This window comes from Callospermophilus lateralis, chromosome X, assembly GCF_048772815.1.
Source record: "Callospermophilus lateralis isolate mCalLat2 chromosome X, mCalLat2.hap1, whole genome shotgun sequence".
In the NCBI taxonomy this organism is placed as follows: Eukaryota; Metazoa; Chordata; class Mammalia; order Rodentia; family Sciuridae; genus Callospermophilus; species Callospermophilus lateralis.
In genome coordinates, this window is record NC_135325.1 from 61,930,978 (window position 1) to 61,949,847 (window position 18,870).

At 31.1% G+C, this 18,870-nt stretch overlaps 1 protein-coding gene across 5 annotated transcripts in view; it reads left to right on the plus strand.

Annotated features, from left to right (window-relative positions):
* The first annotated feature begins 4,666 nt into the window (after positions 1–4,666).
* LOC143639040 (transmembrane protein 182-like) overlaps positions 4,667–18,870 on the plus strand; it is an 83,514-nt gene continuing 69,310 nt past the window's right edge. For all 5 annotated transcript variants that reach the window (XR_013154656.1, XM_077107160.1, XM_077107159.1 and 2 more), the window contains exons 1-2: positions 4,667–4,892; positions 9,590–9,710. Coding sequence is in view for 4 of the 5 variants with exons in the window: in XM_077107160.1 (XP_076963275.1) it covers positions 4,737–4,892; positions 9,590–9,710 (277 nt within the window). In the remaining variant the exon portion in view is untranslated. The remainder of the gene's footprint in view (positions 4,893–9,589; positions 9,711–18,870) is intronic.

The following is an 18,870-nucleotide window of genomic DNA, read 5'->3' on the forward strand; positions in this document are numbered from 1 at the left end:
AGTTAGTCCTTATCAGGGGATTAATGCACTGATTGGGTTAAGGGTCCCATCATCCAATCATTTCACCTCCAGACTTTCTTATATTCTCCCACATGTGAGCTTTTGGGGAACACCTCAGATCTAAACCATAACAGATAGTCTATGAAATTTAAAAGAAGACCCTGGTACCCAACATCAGGAGTTTATAGTTTTTCCTTTCATAGTAGTTTAAATGTGAGACTTTATTTCCTCACTTTGGTAATATTCAAGAAAATAATATGCTAACTTTTACGAAAAACTAAATGGAAAAGGAAATGCTTTATTTTCGACATTTTCAAAGTCTATTATGATACCCCAATGTACAGAAAAAACAAAAATAAAATGATGATTGGGGGATATTTTCTAGTTTATACTTGCAAAGGCCAAGAAATTGATATACTCATGAAAAACAAATCACATTAATTTGGAAAGTATTACTACATTTTAAAAGAGCAGAGTGCCCTGTCTGTAAAAAAAATGTATTTGTTTCTTTGTTTTATTTGTCATGTGTCAATATTAATATTATTCTTTGCCAGTGAAAAGTGCATTACCATGAATATTGTTACAAAAACATTAATTTTTAATGTGCTCTGTGAATATAGAAAAACACAGTAATGGTGTGTAAGCATGGAATTCTGTCAGTTTCATCTTGATGTCATTGTGTTAGTACATCTCAACAATAAGCTTTTCCACTGGAATGAAAGAACACTTAGCATTGGTTTCATTGTTTTTTGTTTGTTTGTTTGTTTGTTTGTTTTTCTACTAATGGTTCACATTAGAGACTATACAGGGATTAATTTACTGAACTTGTTCTGATTCTTGTTTTACTTTTAAATAATTTAATACATTTAAACCATATTATCTTATAATAATAAAATGTATATTCATCCTAAATGGTGCCATGTTCTATGTAAGCTAGCACATATCATTTTCCATAATGGTGCTTAACCTAATTATAGTTATACAGTATTGAGTTTGATTCTCTAGTCAAAATAACTTTGTCCACTTGGTTATGGACTAGAAGATGAACTTTAATTACCACTTTATTTACTTTTATTATATCATATGAGACATGTCTATCTGGCCAGAAATTTGACCTAGGAACAATACTTCATGGTAAATTCTTCATGAGTGCTGATAGTTGCTTTAGAAGAGAATAACTCATTATTAAGACAAAGATTTTATTCTTTTAGCCTCATTTCTTTCTTTCTCTCTCTCTCTTCTTTAAGAAATGGCATAACAATCCTTTATCATGATAATAGGAAATGGAATTAGTTTAGCTATGTATTTTTAACAGGGAAATGGGAAAATCAACAGTTTCACAGGATACATATTATTAAAATATTCTTAAACCTCACATAAAGCAAAACAGAGAGGATTTTTAAGAATAAATAATATTTGAGTGCTTATATTCCATATAATAAACAATTTGGTAATATCCAATAAAATGTGGAATCTCTGTAATTGATTTTTAAAAGAGGGCAGGTTTAAGAATCATAAGAGAATGAATTGAAAAGTTTGACACTACAAATTTCTAATTTTACAAACTGGAGTATGTTTCTGCATATCAATAAAGAATAAATCAATTAGAATTTTGAAGTTGCCTGTCTAGTATTTTTTTCTGCATCCATACCATTATGTTGCTCAGAAGATAATAAAATTGCAAGAGTGATTTTCAGCATTTTGAAAATATGTATGATATAATGTAAAAATAAATAAAGTCATTCCAAATATTGACTGAAATTATGCATATTCTGTGTTTAAAATGAACAGAATACCTATTCTTTTCTCCCTTGTAAATTTAGGAGCATGTTGCTTTAAATTGAATACTTTAGAACTTATAGGAATATAATTTATGGCAAATCAATTTAAATAAGCATTCATTTATACCAACAGTGAATTAAACATTGGGATATAACTTTAATATAAGAAGATGTTTTTGATAGTTTTTTAAATTGAACAAAAATTATGCATGCAAAACAGTTTTAAACTGATTTTAATTTTATAATAAATAAAAAAGATCACTCTAATTTTGGATACCTCATAAAATTTACATGAATTCAGCTTTACATTTTGTTCAATTCTATTATTTTCCACTTACAAAATATCAATAAAGTGATAATATATTATTTGATATTTATATCTTCTAAAGATGTCAAAATGATAACAAAGTTAAAAATAATTATTTTTCTAAAGCACATCAGAGACATTAATTGAACTGTAGTAGTAAAAATGATATTTTCAAACTATTGATTAATAACAGTATGTTTTACATGTAGTTAATAAGTTACAGGATTGCACTTAATCTTAAGAAATCATTCATTTGCAATTCAGGGGTGTCTCATTAGACAGAATTCTGTCTTATGTTTGTTTTAAGATTGATAGTGTCCTCTACATGAGGAAATCTTCATGCCATATTACCAATTTCAAAGATATATGACAATTAAGGGAGACAATTGTTTATAAAATGAATTTTGATAAAAACAAATTATTCCTTTTGCTATAGTTAAACAAGCATCAGAATGTGGAATCCGTGGTTTAGATATGCACTTATGTTTCTAAAAATTTAGTGGTCAAAATAATTGTTACTGTGTTAATTTAATAATGAGCACAGTCCTCAGCTTTTAAAAGTTAAGAGAAATAATATCTCACTATATAATTCTTCACAACTTCACTATATAATTCTTCACATACTACCAATTACTCCTTGGTTTCTTAATTTACTTACCAGCTCTTTGTCATGGATGCAACTTCTTTTTATAAAAGCTGATGAGTAACTTTCATGTGGCGACATATAATCACCTGCACAAGATTCTAATCGTCAGTTGATTTGTGAAACTTTTTAAAGCTTATGTACATTAGCTTTATTAAAGGCTACTTAAACTTTAAGCTTGAAAATACTCTCAGAAACAAAGATGATATTAATTTTCATTTGAGGAATATTTTATAGGAGTCTTTTATTTAACATTGACAATAATTACTTCCTTGAAAAATAAGCGACAAAGTTTCAAGCCAACATGTACTCTTGGCGTGATACCAGCAGGAGTTTTGCCAAGTGAAGTATATTTGTATTCTTTTATTTGTGTGGCTTTTCCAGTTGTGTGTCACTCACTTAAAGAATAATGCATTCAGCAAACAAAGCTGAAGGTTTGAGGGAGGGTTTACATTCCAAGCTGGGTAGAAAGTCTGCAAGAGCAGTTGTACATAGGCTATCTTCTTGGATAGCCTCTCAAAATCCCTCAACTTGTCACCCCTATTAAGGCCACCTGTCCAAATCCTTCATCATTCTTATTCTTTGAGCCACTGCAATGTTCTTTGAATCATGTATCAATTTCATGCTCTTTCTTTATCTCTCTTTCTGAAATAGTCACTTCAAATATCAAGAATGAATGGATCTTACATAAGTTTACTCTCCAAAAAACATCACACAATACTTAGTAGAAAGTATGCAATAATCTATCTTTTCTTTCAACTAATAAGTTTAGCACTGAAATATATATCCTATATTATTTTTATTTAACTCATATGCATACAAGTTATTTTCCTAATCAGTAGTATATTCCATAAGGGCAAACATCCTATGTTTCTTCTTATATCTAAAGATCTTACATGGAACAATTTCCAAAGAAGATGCTCAAAATGATTTATTTTTTGCTTATGATGTGTCAGGTATTAAATGCTTTCTGGGTGTTATATCTTAAAAATTAATAAATTAGATATTACAATTCTTTTCATTTTAATAGTTTATAAACTGAAGTTTAGATACTTGTCCAAGGCCATAAGCTAGCAAGTGGAATGTTGTACTCAAACCCAAGTTAACTATAAACATTATTATTTGAACTAAATAATATACTGCCACTCACTTTTCCACTTTCATTTAATCAAGTCACCTCTAATTTTAATGGCTTTCTATGAAGTTCTTTTTTGTAAGTATAGTTAAAATTTGATTAAATTAATGATAATTTTTGGTATATTTACCTTCCTTGATGTCAGTACATCCTAATTCTTGTACCAAACTACAGTTAAAGCATCATACCTATGACAGAAGTAGTACTATCCAATCTCTTTTTTTAATTGTGAAAAATTAGTTTTATGTCCTATAAATAAAGGTGAGATGACACCCTCTCTGCTGAGTCTTTAAAACCAGTTTGCAAATACTGGGTTTAGTGTTAGGTTTCGTGGAAAATTTTGCACACATTTACTACTAAGTTATAGCTATTGAAAAATACTAAGTAATAATCAGAATAATCTGTGATCTTTAGCCTAGGTACTTACTTACATTATAGATATCATTAACTCCACTTTCATGGAAGCCAGAGCTGCTATTGTAGTTTTCCTCCTTCTGATTTTAGATAAATTTTGCCTGAAATTGATGTGAGATATGAGGCAGGGGGAATGGAGGGAGAAGGAGAGACAGGGAGAGAAAGAGAGAGAGAGGGAGAGGTATATGGAGGTTGTGGAACAGGGTGCTTTTTTTTCTGTAGGAAATAATTTTGGAACATGTTTGTGGTAGATAGCCCAATGGCTTAATTGAACCAGGTCATCTGCTTTTAATAGCTCTTCTCATATAGCCTAGTGAAACCTAGACCAGTCACAAAAAGATGTCAATCCTAGTCTTAAAATAGTGTCTTCTGTTGAGACCTACAAGCTGTGCTCTAGCAACTGGTCATTTCAATACTTCTTTTACATGCAATTTTCACAAGACTAACAGTTCTATCATGAAGATTGGAATTGCTGCTCTCATTGCAGGAATTATTGGTGCTATTGGCATAATTCTGTTTCTGGTAGCATTTGGAACAGAATATTGGCTACTTGCAACAGAGACCTGTGAAAGTTTTGATTCTAACAATGAAACTTTGGACAACGAAGAAGAGGTAAACAGAAATCTAATGTGTACTTTAGAAAGCAGGGATTTCAAACAAAAGGAACAAATGTCTACGAAGGAAATCTTTTATAAAAATTGATGTGGTAATAGAATGAAAATTAGGGTTTTAATTTTAGTAAATTTTTCTATAAATTTTAGTAATTGCTTTTCAGATTTAATTTATTGATTGGAGATATGGAACATGGGAATATGCTAATAGGAAACAATGATATATAAAACAAAATAATGCAAACAGACTAAATTGGTATTGTTGCAGGTTTATGAATGGGTATTATTACAAGTTTATAGACCAACAATGCTATTCTCACACTAAAACTTGTTAATTTGATTTATTAGTTTGCAAAATATTTACTTTGTTGTGATTTTTTTAGTCATTTTAATATTTTAAAAGGAATGATTAGGGCTGGAGTTGTAGCTCAGTGGTAGTGTGCTTGCCTGGCATGTGTAAGGCCCTAAGTCTGATCCTCAGCACCACATATAAATAAAGCAAAAAATCCATTGACAATTAAAAGTATAAAAAAAGAATGATTAAAAGTAGAGAGTGAGGGAGAAACCAAAAGCACATATTTTAAATCCAACTATTGAATAAATTTGGAACATTATTTTCTTTCAGGACTAACGAAAGTTTCTTGATTTTGTTTTGTTACAACTTTATTCCAGTAAGAACGTGTATTTTATAAAATAGTTCACTTTTGAACTACAAACTTTTCTCAATATCAGATCATTCAAATATAATCATGTTACAAAACAGTACTATTAAATGATCATTATTGTACTTGTAATTTTGCATGTAAAACACATTTTCTTTATGCAGTGATTCTCCTGTAAATAATAACTAATATACAACTTAACAAAAGTCAATACTACAGAAGAAGTGGCAGTTCAAACCAAAATGCTTTGAATTGTTCTGACTGATGATCTGGAAATACTGAAGTATTTTTTCTCAGATCATCCAAAGTTTGGCTAAAGTTTCTTCTCATGCTATCATTCTCTAGTTTTTAAAAATGTTTTTGTTCCTTTCAGAGTGGCTTCTATATTTACAGTTCTTAACTATTCCATGATGTTCACATTAAAACTGATCTTATTAAAACCCTTCTGCAGGCTAAAGCTCTAGTACACTGGTAAACCTATTGATGTTGGGTTAAAGTGCTCCCACTCCTAGAGATATTTTCCATGCAAAGAGATCAAAGGAATGCATTACTATTGATGGATTAATGCTTCATTAATCTTGGATAGAGAAAAATTGTCTAAGGTGATACACATTCCTGTAATCTCTGATAGCATACAATTTAGGATGCCATCTATTTCATTTTCATCCATGATTGGTTACAAGTGTTAGATAAGAACTGTCAGTTCTCCCCAGGGATTAGTACTTGACATATTTGAACATCATTTTCAGACAACAAATGGAATGCTAGAATGTTAGAACTGGAAGTCATCTTAGAAATGATCTAGTCTGAGCTTTTATAAGTACCAGTTATCTCATTCCTCATCTAGTACTATTTTTAGCACATTAAGTTGATTGTATTGCTTATAAAAATCTATTATGCATATATAGTGACAAGTACATTGACTAAAACATAGTTGGTTCTTAGTATTACTGAATGGATTTTACAGATCAAGAAATTGATGTTCAAAAGTGGCATGTGAATAACTTAAGCTCATAGAATTAATGACTGAGTAGCAACCAAAATGTAGGAATCCCTATTTCTAAATCCAGTGTTCTATCTTCTATTTCCTGATCATTTCATTACTTCATTTGCCAGATGCATGTAAGGAAAAATTCTGATCTAAACATACTGTGCTATAAGTAGGAAATGATTATTAGCAAATCAATCGTTTAATACTCCGTTATCCCTGTAATAATTCAGTTGTTAGAGTACAAACATCTCTAGATCATCAAATGTATATTTGCTTGTCAGTAAGAGAGAAAATAAGTTTGCATTTCTGAATTTCATATTCTCTGCAATTCCTGGCATGATTCAATAATTTCTAATGTCTAGTTGTCATCATGGGATTAAAATTCTATATGTCAGTAAAAGTTTTAAAAAGGATGGTTAAAAAAGAACTTTATTGATGATGGTGGTGATTATTACCCTATACTCTCCATGTATTGCTTCCCTATTAAGAATAATAGTTAAGATATAAATATACTCCACTTATTTAAACTGTAGAACACATTGTAGATATACATACTATTTGCAGGTATATGTGTACTCGTACCTTTATGCTTTATTCATTCTAGAAGAAAGTTTATTTTGCTTGGATCTTTTAAAATTTGTATGCATTTTTGCTGTTTTTTTATTTTTATTTTTAGGTAGACACAATATCTTTATTTTACTTTTTTAAATGTGATTTTGAGGATCGAACCCAGTGCCCCACGCATGCCAGGCAAGCACACTACCACTTGAGCCACATACCCAGCCGCCATTTTTGCTATTTTAATTGTATTATTTCTGGAATTTTAAATTATGTTGTCATCATTATATCTTTTGAGAGGTAAGGTGGGTGAAAACAAAACATTATGTTTTGTAAGTATGATAAATGCTATAAGAATGATAAAAATCATAATAGCAGAATAATACACCATGTTAATAACTATTCAGAGTATTTCATCTTATATTACATAATAAAATTATTTTTATTATTTCTTTTAAAAAATAATAAAATTTAAGGGCTGGAGTTGTAGCTTAGTGTCACTGGGTTCAATCCTCAGCACCACATAAAAATAAAATAAATAAAATAAAGGTATTGTGTCCATCTGCAACTAAAACTATTAAAAATAATATTTAAAATAGCACTTTCTAGATAAAAAGAGCATAAATAAAATAATAAATCACAAATATCAAATTATTGGAGTTTAGTGCACTTATATATGTTTTCTAATGTGGAATTACATAGTTTGAGAAGTTAGTGTCACACTTACATGGAGGAAACAAAGAAAAATATGAGGCCAAGAAGTTGTGCATACCAGTTTTTGCCTTTGTACATATAATACAGTCTTATTAAGCAAGAATAAATTGAGACAACGAGATAGAAATAGAAGAAAGTTGATCCACAATTGATGCAAAAATCATATTGTTTAGATTTTTCCCCATTCCCATTCTTGAATCCACCACCTCATTCATGTTAAAAATTCTGGAGAAAATAGAGATTGAAGGATCTGACCTCAACAATGTAAAGACTACATATGACAAATCCAAGACCAACATCATATTGCATGGAAAAAACCTAAAATATTTTCTTCTAAAATCAGGAACAAGTCAAAAAAGCCCATTTTAACCACTCTTATTTGACATAGTTCTTGAAACTAGCCAGAGCAATAAGATAAATAAGGGAAATAAAAGGATATAAACCATAAAAGTAAAAGAAGAAATCAAATTGTCTCTGTTTGCTGATTACATATCCTTTATATAGAAGGCGAAAATTATTCCACCAGAATTCTACAGCTGATGAATAAATTCAATGAAGTAGTAGAATACAAGAACAACACTATTAAATAAATAGTATTCCTATACTCCAATAATAAATCTGCTGAAAAAGAAATTAGTAAAATTATTCATTCAAAATAATCTCAAAATATTGGGAATATATCCATCAAAGGAGGTGAAGTAACTCTACAATGTAATCTATAAAATACTGAAGGAATAAATTGAAGAACTTAGAAGATGCAAAACTTCCTATTTTCTATAAGGGAGAATTGATATCGCCAAAATGTCTATACTACAAAAAGTTTTATATGGATCCATTGCATTCCCCATCAAAATACAATAACATTCTTCACAGTTCTAAAATTCATTTGCAAGAATGAATGACTCAGAATAGTCAATGAAATTCTGAGCAATGTTTTTTTTTTCATCTTGTTCAGTTGGACTAATCTAAATATGTAACATAAATGATACTTCTATGTCTCAGCTCACTGGGAGAATAGGAAAAGCCCATTTGCTACAGTAAAATTGTTCTGTAAGTTATACTCTAGGGGAATTGTAGAAGAAATATGTAATATTTATATATACTTCATGGGGCAATTGTTTAACTGATATTATTTTTAGAATACTAACCAGTCATGTGGCAAAAAATCAAATGACTTTCCCTTGGATCATGATAAAATTCTAAAGTGTGTAAAGCTTAAGCTATCAATTAATTAAATTGCTGTTAATTAGGCAGCCAGTCAGTCAAAGGCATATGTTGAGCCTAATGTAAGTCAAATACTATGTATTTATTCTTTATTTTAAACTTTTTGATATTTATTTTTATGTAAAATCATTAAACCATACACAATAATAGAAGGAAAAGTATAATGATCACCCATCTACACACCACCAAATTTTAACAAATCAACATTTTTCTCCTTCTTTTTTGTTTGAAACCTATAAAACCTTTGCACTCAAATTGCTGTTCACAAATTAACAACAATGGCATCACTTAGCAACTGCTAAGAAATGAATATTTTTTAGGTTCTATACAGAACTAATGAATCAGAGTATATGTTTAAACAATATCCCTGGTTGCTCACCTTAAAATTTAAGAAGCACTCATATACAAACAAACTGCCAGACAGTATACGTAAAAAAGGTATTTTCTACCCTGTAGATAAATATTATCTCAGTATTTTATAGAATTCCCTGAAAATGGCATTTCATTTGTGGAATAACAGTTTGAAATTTTGAATGTTTTAATTCATAGAATAATGAAGATATAAGGGACTATGAGGAAATGTCTGTTATATACCATCATGAAGGCTTCTTCTGGCGTTGTTGGTTTTTCGGAGATGATCCACAAACTTCAGTCTGGAGATACTGGTTTAGTGAGTATGAGATGTTATTATATCACATTTTAGAGGAATATTCTCATGTTCAATTATAACTATATGGGAATTTCAAGGAACATTTGTCAATAAAATATATTATAGTTGATATATGAAATTCCAAGAGAAGGTAACACTTTATCTTTTCATGCGTTTGATCTAGAAGTCAACTGGCTTTTTTCCCTTCAGTGTTTGGCAGTGTACCCAGAACATTGCACATGCTAGGCAAGCACTTTACCACAGAGCTGTACTTCCTAGTAATAATTGGCTATTTTGTAGCCATATGAATAAGATCATATTGCCTTAGAATCATACTGAAAATCATCCATGTTTTTTCCAAGATAAGATAGTTGACTTTGGTGGCCACTTTTGCTTTGCTATGGTAAAATTAAATAGATAAGGCCACAAAATGTTTAAATTTTATAGTATTTACTTAATCTATGATTAATTTCTTTAGGAATCATTTTTTTTTAAGAACTGACTGGAATTTTACCTACCTGCTGAAATAAATTTACACCCTAGAGAAAGTGTTTCTCATCCTGGCTTTGTCACTTTTTGGATTACGATAGGGATATGTCATAGCTTCTCTTTAGATATCACTTCATCATGACTGTTGACAATATGTTTATCATTGTTAATTTAATATGAAACACCAAAAAGTTTATTATAAAATTAGTCCCTGAATTTTCAATATTTTTCTAGATATTCTCTTCCATCAATCTGCAATTCAAATTAATGGCAATAAATGGATTTAGATTTAAGGTAATTAAAAAGTTCAAACATGATCAATTCATATCTATCACTACTTTTATTACATTATGATTCTTAAAATATGATATGGAAAAATAAAAAGAATTCTAGTAAGAATAAAGGGTATGATTAAGAGCTCTCATACTCTACTTCTTAGGCATGTTTTGTCATTGCTGTAATGCTAGATAGGTAACTACTATTTGTTCTAAGTAATCCAATAATCCAATTTGCTCATATTAATGAACAAAATAATTATAGTGTCAATATGAATAGAATCCTATTTCAGGACTCATCAGGGAGGAGATTTACTCAATAAAATAGTTACTAAATATATCATATATTTATGTTACTGTTCTTAATGACGATACTCATAAAGAAGACATTGGAAATCAAGCATGGTTGCACATACTGTATTCCCAGCAACTTGGGAGGCTGAGGCCAGAGGATCACAAGTTCAAAGCCAGCCCCAGCAAATTAGTGAGGTCCAAAGCAATTAAAAAAAACAAACATGTCCTTCAATAGCTTATTCTGTAATTGGGTACAAGACATAAACACATTTCAAAAATAGAAGAAAAAAAGGCAAGGATGTAATATAACAAGGCAGTACATCCTATACATCATGAGTATTCCTATGCATTAAATCTTTAAAAGGTCAGAGCAAAGAGGTAACTTAATAAGAAAAAAAAAAGATGTCCATGGATGGTTTCTTGTTGGATAAAGAAATTGAATTAAATTCAGAAGTATTAGAAGGATTTAGGCTTATAGTTACTGACATGGAGGAAATGCAGAATGATTTTAATAAAATTATGCTATGTGTATGTATAAACATACAACAGTGAATACCTTTATGTATATGTATCTATCAGAAATAAATATATAGGAGAATGAAAGGAAGATCAGTAGTGTAGAGGAAGAAAAATAGGGGAAGGGGTAGAGAATAATGAGGACACTGGAGACTGAAATTGAGTAAATAAAATTCCATGCATGTATGATTTTGTCAAAATGAACTCAACTATTATGTATAACTACAGTGTACTAATAAAGGCACAGTGCATGAGTACCATGAATAAAGACATAGAGGTAGGAAAATATTCTCAAGGAAGCTGTTTAGGAAGGTGTAATGGAGTGTGACATGGCTCAAATGCCACAAATTCATGCTGTTCTCATCATGAGTAGGTGCATCACTTTGAGTGTCATGAAAGGTTCATGGAGAGGTATAGTGGGAGCTCATGTATGAAGGTAGACTGGAAACAAATTGAACAGTAATAAATTATAAATAGGAAATCAGAAATTGGGATATACAATGCCTTCATACGAGTATCTTTATTTAACACGTTGCAAAACCTCCTCTGAAGCTTTAAAAAATCCATTGCAATTTGGGGTGGGGCTGTAGCTCAGTGGCAGAGTGCTTGTCTGGCATGTGTGAGGCACTGGATTTGACCCTTAGTCACCACATAAAAATTAACAAACAAAATAAAGGCATTCTGTCCATCTACAACTACATTTTAAAAATCCATTGCATTTGAAAGATTCTACAGCAAAAAATGGGCATATTATATTTTATCAACCTCTACATTCAGCTTAAAATATGGAAATCCCAAAATTATAGTAGTAGGGCTAGACTTCTGGGATGATGGAGTAGAGAAGTTGGGGAACTCTGCTTGATTTGAATGACTGTGTGCAGCAGAATTCATTTGAAATATTTTCCCCCAAGCTAATGGTATTAGAATGTGGAGTCTTTAGGAGGGAGTAGATTAGGTTTTGAGGATGGAAACCCATGAATGTGTTTAGTACTCTTTAAAAAGAGGCTAAAAAGAGACTCCTTCATCTTTCCACTATGTAAGGACACAGTGAGAAGGCTCCATTGTGAATGTAGAATGAGTTTTCACAAGATGGTAACTTTGTGGGAACTTTCATCTTGAACTTCCTAACCTTTAAAACTGGGACAACAAAGTTTCCTACATTTTATTTTTTTTTACAGAAATTCAGTCTGTGGCAAACACTCTCTAACACAAAATGATATGACAGATGAAATTATGGAAACCAATCATTCTCAGTGGTAGAGTCTTTGCCTCCCACATGTGAGGCACTGAGTTCAATCCTCAGCACCACATAAAAGTAAATAAACAAAATAAAGATACTGCGTCCATGTATAACTAAACATATTTTAAAAATCTTTGGAAATATTTCTGAGGGCATAAAACAAATAGAGACACATTCAAGAATACTAAGCCATGATGATAACAGCACTAATTTGTGTCAATTGAGCCACGGAACACTCCATTACCCCTACACAGCTCAGCATTATGGAATCCTTTCACTTGTCTGCATTCAATGGGACAGTAGTTCCTTTCCCCTTCAGCTTCAAGTGTGAGGTTATAGTTTTATTCTAGAAGGTGAAAGCTGGTGGTATGCCTGATCCTCTGTATGCACAAGTTATAGAAGCTCTATTTTGGGTGTTCAACAGAGAAGCCTGGGTTCTCCCCAATCAAGCCTAACTCATAGGGTGGAAGTTCTAATATTTCAGGTTTAGAAAACTGGAGCCTCCCTCCCATGCTTCCACCTGCCCCTAAACACCCATTCATTGAATGGGGACAGAAATTCAGGTCCACTGCCCACAGCTTGGGAAAAGGTATAGGCATTTTGCACAGGAAGAAAGTCTGGCAGAAGGAGCATACTACCTATACATATTTTCTACATAATACTGACTAGCTGATTAGACATCTTTTCATTGTTTGGCGAGATCTGTCATTTTAATTTAGTAATCACAAATGTAATAAGATGGTCTAAAGGCTTTCCAATGACAGATTAAAGATAAAACAGAAAAAGTTGCCCTTCAAATAAAGAGCCAGTCACTTTTCAGCATCTATTTTAATAATTTTAGTTCTGACATTATTTTATCTTTTAAAAAAAATATTCAAATAATTATAATGACCCATCCCCAATAAATCTAAGCCAAGATCATGGACAATATATTTTGGATATACTTATGATTTATGCAAGGAAAGCTTTCAAATACTAAAAACATACAAACAAACAAACAAAAATCTTTTTTGTTTGTTTGACATATTACCTTTATTTTATTTATTTTTATGTGGTGCTGAGGATTGAAATTTCTGCAGAGAAAACACAAAGTAAAGCAGAGAGCTCGAAAATATGAACTCATTAATTGTTGAGATTTCCTGGAATAATCTTTCAAAAAATAGGATTTATTTGGATTCTACTGTAGACTGAATAAGAATCTCTCAAGCTGGAGTCCAGGAATCTCAATAATATAGTGCTTTCTATGTAAGTATGATGTATAGATTAGTGAACCACTTTTTTAAAGTGAATGGGGATGATTAAATACTTGCTGAAATGACAGAATGATCTATAGGTTTTGGTTTTGACATATTTAAAGGTCAAAATTCTGAATTCTAAGATAGAAAAATTGAATTCTTGCATAACAAAAAGAAAGGACCTTAGAAGATGGAAAGATCTACCTTGCTCTTGGATAGGCAGAATTAATATTATCAAAATGACCATACTACCAAAAGCACTATACAGATTCAATGCAATCCCAATCAAAATCCCAATGGCATTCCTCATAGAAATAGAAAAATAAATCATGAAATTCATCTGGAAAAATAAGATACCCAGAATAGTTAAAGCAATCCTTAGCAGGAAGAGCGAAGCAAGTGGCATCACTATACCAGACCTTAAACTATACTACAGAGCAATAGTAACAAAAACGGCATGGTATTGGTATCAAAACAGACTGGCAGACCAATGGTACAGAATAGAGGAGACAGAGACTAACCCACAAAATTACAATTATCTTATAGTAGACAAAGGTGCCAAAAACATGTACTGGAGAAAAACTAGCATCTTCAACAAAAGGTGCTGGGAAAACAGGAAATCCATATGCAACAAAATGAAACTGAACCTCTATCTCTCACCATGCACAAAACTTAAAATGGATTAAGGACCTAGGAATTAAACCAGAGACTCTGTGTCTAATAGAAGAAAAAATAGACCCTAATCTTCGTCATGTGGGATTAGGCCCCAACTTCCTTAATAAGACTCCTATAGCACAATAATTAAAATCAAGAATCAATAAATGGGATGAATCAAACTAAAAAGTTTCTTCTCAGCAAAAGAAACAATCTGTGAGATAAACAGAGAGCCTACATCCTGGGAGAAATATTTACCCCTCACAACAGATAGAGCACTAATCTCTAGGGTATATAAAGAACTCAAAAAGCTAAGCACCGAAAAAGCAAATAACACAATCAACAAATGGGTCAAGGACCTGAACAGACACTTCTCAAAAGAGGATATACAATAAATCTACAAATATATGAAAAAAATGCTCATCATCTCTACCAATCAGAGAAATACAAATCAAAACTACTCTAAGATATCATCTCACTCCAGTCAGAATGCAGCTATTATGAAGACAAACAACAATAAGTTTTTGTGAGGGTGTGGGGAAAAAGGTACTCAAACATTGCTGGTTGGACTGCAAATTGGTGAAGCCAATATAGAAAGCAATATGGAGATTTCTTGAAAAATTGGGAATGGAACCACCATTTGACCCAACTATCCCACTCCTCGGTCTGTACCCAAAGGACTTAAAAACAATGTACTACAGAGACACAGCTACATCATGTTTATAGCAGCACAATTCACAATAGATAAACTGTGGAACCAAACTACATGCCCTTAAACAGATGAATGGATGAAAAAAATGTGGCATATATACACAATAGAATTTTACTCAGCATTAAAAGACAATAAAATCATGGCATTTGCAGATAAATGGATGGCATTGGAGAAGATAATGCTAAGTGAAGTTAGCAAATCTCTGATATAAGGAGGCTGACTCATAGTGGGGTAAGGAGGGGGAGCATGGGAGGAATAGATGAATTCTAGATAAGGAAGATGGGTGGGAGGGAAAGGGAGGAGGCGGGGGATTAACAAGGATGGTGAAATGTGATAGACATCATTATCCAAATTTCATGTATGAAGACACAAATAGAGATATGAAAAATTGTGCTCTATATATGTAATAAGAATTGTAATGCACTCTGATGTCATGTATTTAAAAAAATAACATAAATTTAATTTAAAAAAAGAAAAGGAAGTACACATAAACTTTGAAATCCCAAAAACTTTTCTGGGAGGGGTTAGAGTGAAAGATAAATGTTATGCAATAATATTTCCAAATCTGTAATAAAACCTGTTTTTAAAAATGCTTTATAAAAAAAGAAGAAATGAAAACATGACTAAGGAAGAATAGGTAGCCATAGTCAAATGCATAAATGTAGAAATCTTGATGACAAAGATTCTATGAAAAATTTACTTTGGGGCTAGGAATGTGGCTCAAGCGGTAGCGTGCTCGTCTGGCATGCGTGTGGCCCAGGTTCGATCCTCAGCACCACATACAAACAAAGATGTTGTGTCCGCTGAAAGCTAAAAAATAAATATTAAAATTCTCTCTCTCCTCTCTCTATTAAAAAAAAGAAAAATTTACTTTGTTTTGAAAAAGTTAGTTTAAGCTTATCACAACCTTTGTTTCCATTGGTTAATTAATTTTTGCTTATGAATATTTTAGTATATTACAACTTCATTAATCTTTAGAGCGGAAAAATGTGAAAGAGTTGGCACTATTTTTGAGGCTTAGAATGTGGCCCAAAGAACTGTAACCAGAGCCTAAGCTACATATGCTATAATGCCATTAACTGGAACATCAGAGGGATTGTGAAGTTAGAAGACTATGTTGTTATATTACAACTTCTTTTAAAATGAACTAAAATCTACTTAATACAAAATTTAAAATGAAACTGAAAATGTTCAAATTACAACTTTATAAACTAAAGGGGGGAATTTTAGTTGAGATACCTCATTCATGAAAAAATTCCATAATATTAACAATTCTTTATGAATCATACTCTGGAAGGATTTTTTTGTTTTGTTTTTACTTTCAACAGTTTGCATATATTGTGACTGGTTTCTAACCTCCATTGTTTCTGAAGAAAATGCTCTTAATCTTTTTGATATTCTATTAAATGGCAATTTGTTTTTCTCTTGATGTTTTCAAAATTTTGAAGAGAGGGGAAGGTTTGATAAAGGGAACCAAAATACAAACAGAATTAATAAGTTCTAGTGTTTTACAGAAGAGTGGAGTAACTATAGTTCACAATAAATTATTATTTAATTTATGAATAAGTTGAAAATAGGAGATTGATTCTCCAAACACAAAGTAATAGTAGGAGATGAAAATAGTAATTGCTTTGATTTGATTATCACATATTGTATACATATATTGAAATATCACACTATCTCACAAATATGTATAATTATTATATGCTAATTAGAATGTTTATAAAGCTAAGGAACTAGGGCTGGGACGGTAGCTCAGTGGCAGAGTGCTTGCCTAGTATGCTTGAGTCACTGAGTTTGATCCTCAGCACCATACAAAAATAAACAAATTAAATAAAGGCATTCTGTCCATCTACAACTACAATTTTTAATAAATGCTAAGGAGCTAGAAATGCTAACTACCCTGATTTGATCATTACATATACATGAAACAAATTTTCACATTGTACCCCATAATTACATACTATTAAAATTAATGAAAAAGAAGTATGAGGAAGAAAAAATAATCTTGTATATGTCAATACCACCTCTTTAAAATGAAGGCAAAATGACATTCCCACATAAACAAAATTGAGAGAAGTCTTTGCTACTGGGTTTCTATTTCAAGAACTACAAAAGAAAATTCTTTATGTGGAACATAAGTGACACTAAATAGAAATTCAAACCACTGCTCTTTCAGAAATATAATATTACTAAAAGTAATTATACAAGTAATTACAAAAGACAGCATAATTGTACTGTTAGGCCTAGCTATAAATGCCTACTTTAAGAAGAAGAGAATTATAAGTAAATAACAAATTTTCCATCTTAAGCAAAGAGCAAAGTAAACACAAATCAAGCACAAGAAAGGAAATAAAAAAGAATAAAAAATGGAAAATAGGAAAAGTATTTTAATTTAAGTTGATGTTTTTATAAGATGAACAAAATTAATAAAACATTAGAAGGATTGACTAGAAAAACAAAAATAAAAACAAGATAAAATCTTAAAACTACTAAATTGAGGAAAGAAACAAGAAACATAACTACTAACAATATAGAGATAAAAAAAATTGTAGGGAAATGTTATGAACAACTGTTTGTGAACAAATTAGGTAATATAAATGGAGTAAATGTTCTCTTAAAAAGACTCAAAGCATAAAAATTCACCTAAGAAAAAAATTGACTGGACTTATAATAAGTAAAGCCAATACTTATTAATCAAAACAATGTCCCACAAGAAAAAGTTGGGAAAGAAGTCAAATTATATCCATTTGCAAAAGACATCATCCTATATATAGAAAATTTTAAGTAATCCAACTGAAAATTAGTCAGAATGTTCAAAAGAAGTTCAACAAAGTTGCAGGATATATGATTTATATGCATAAAATTAACTGAATTTAGATAACAATAAACATGACATAATCAAAGAAGTTTTGAAAGAAACATCTGACTGAATGGAAACACATATCATGTTCCAGAATTGGAAATTTAGTATTTTCATGATGGAAACAGCCTCTAAATTGATCTACAGATTCAATGTAATCCCTATAATAGTTATAGCTATTTTCCAGAAATTGTTACCGTTATCATATTTTTATGAAAATAAAATGAACCTAAAGTAGTCAAAATAACATTGAAAAAGAAGAAAAAAGGCTGAGAATTAATAAATTTGTTTTTTCCTACAAATCTACAGTAATTCAATTGTGTGGTAGTGTCATAAGTATAAACATATAAGTACAATAAAATGGAAAGTCAAAAAATAAACCCTAACATTGATGGTGAATTGATCTTTTTTTTTCTTTTTGTACTTTTGAAAATATTATATGTTTTTGGTTCCTTTTTAAAATTTATTTTTGTAGTACCTGGGAATTGAATTCAAGGCCTCACCCATGCTTAACAAGTGCTCTGCCACAAAGCTATATTCCCAGCTGGATCAATTCATTATTGACAAGAGAATACTCTTTTAAGGAGTGGTGTTAGGGCATTGGATGATCCATATGAAAAAGTGAACTTGGAAATTTACTGTTATGGTTTGGATGTGTGGTGTCCCCCAAAAACTCACGTGTGAGACAATGAAAGAAGGTTCAAAAGAGAAAGGATTGAGCTATGAGACTCTTAACCCAATTAGTGAATTAATCCCCTGATAGGGATTAACTGAGTGGTAATTGAAGTGGTAAGGTGTGGCTGGAGGAACTGGGAATTGGGGGATTAGTTTTGTGGTATACATTTGTAAGTAGCAAGTGGAGACCTCTCTCTCTCCAATTTCCTGACCATCATGTGAGCTACT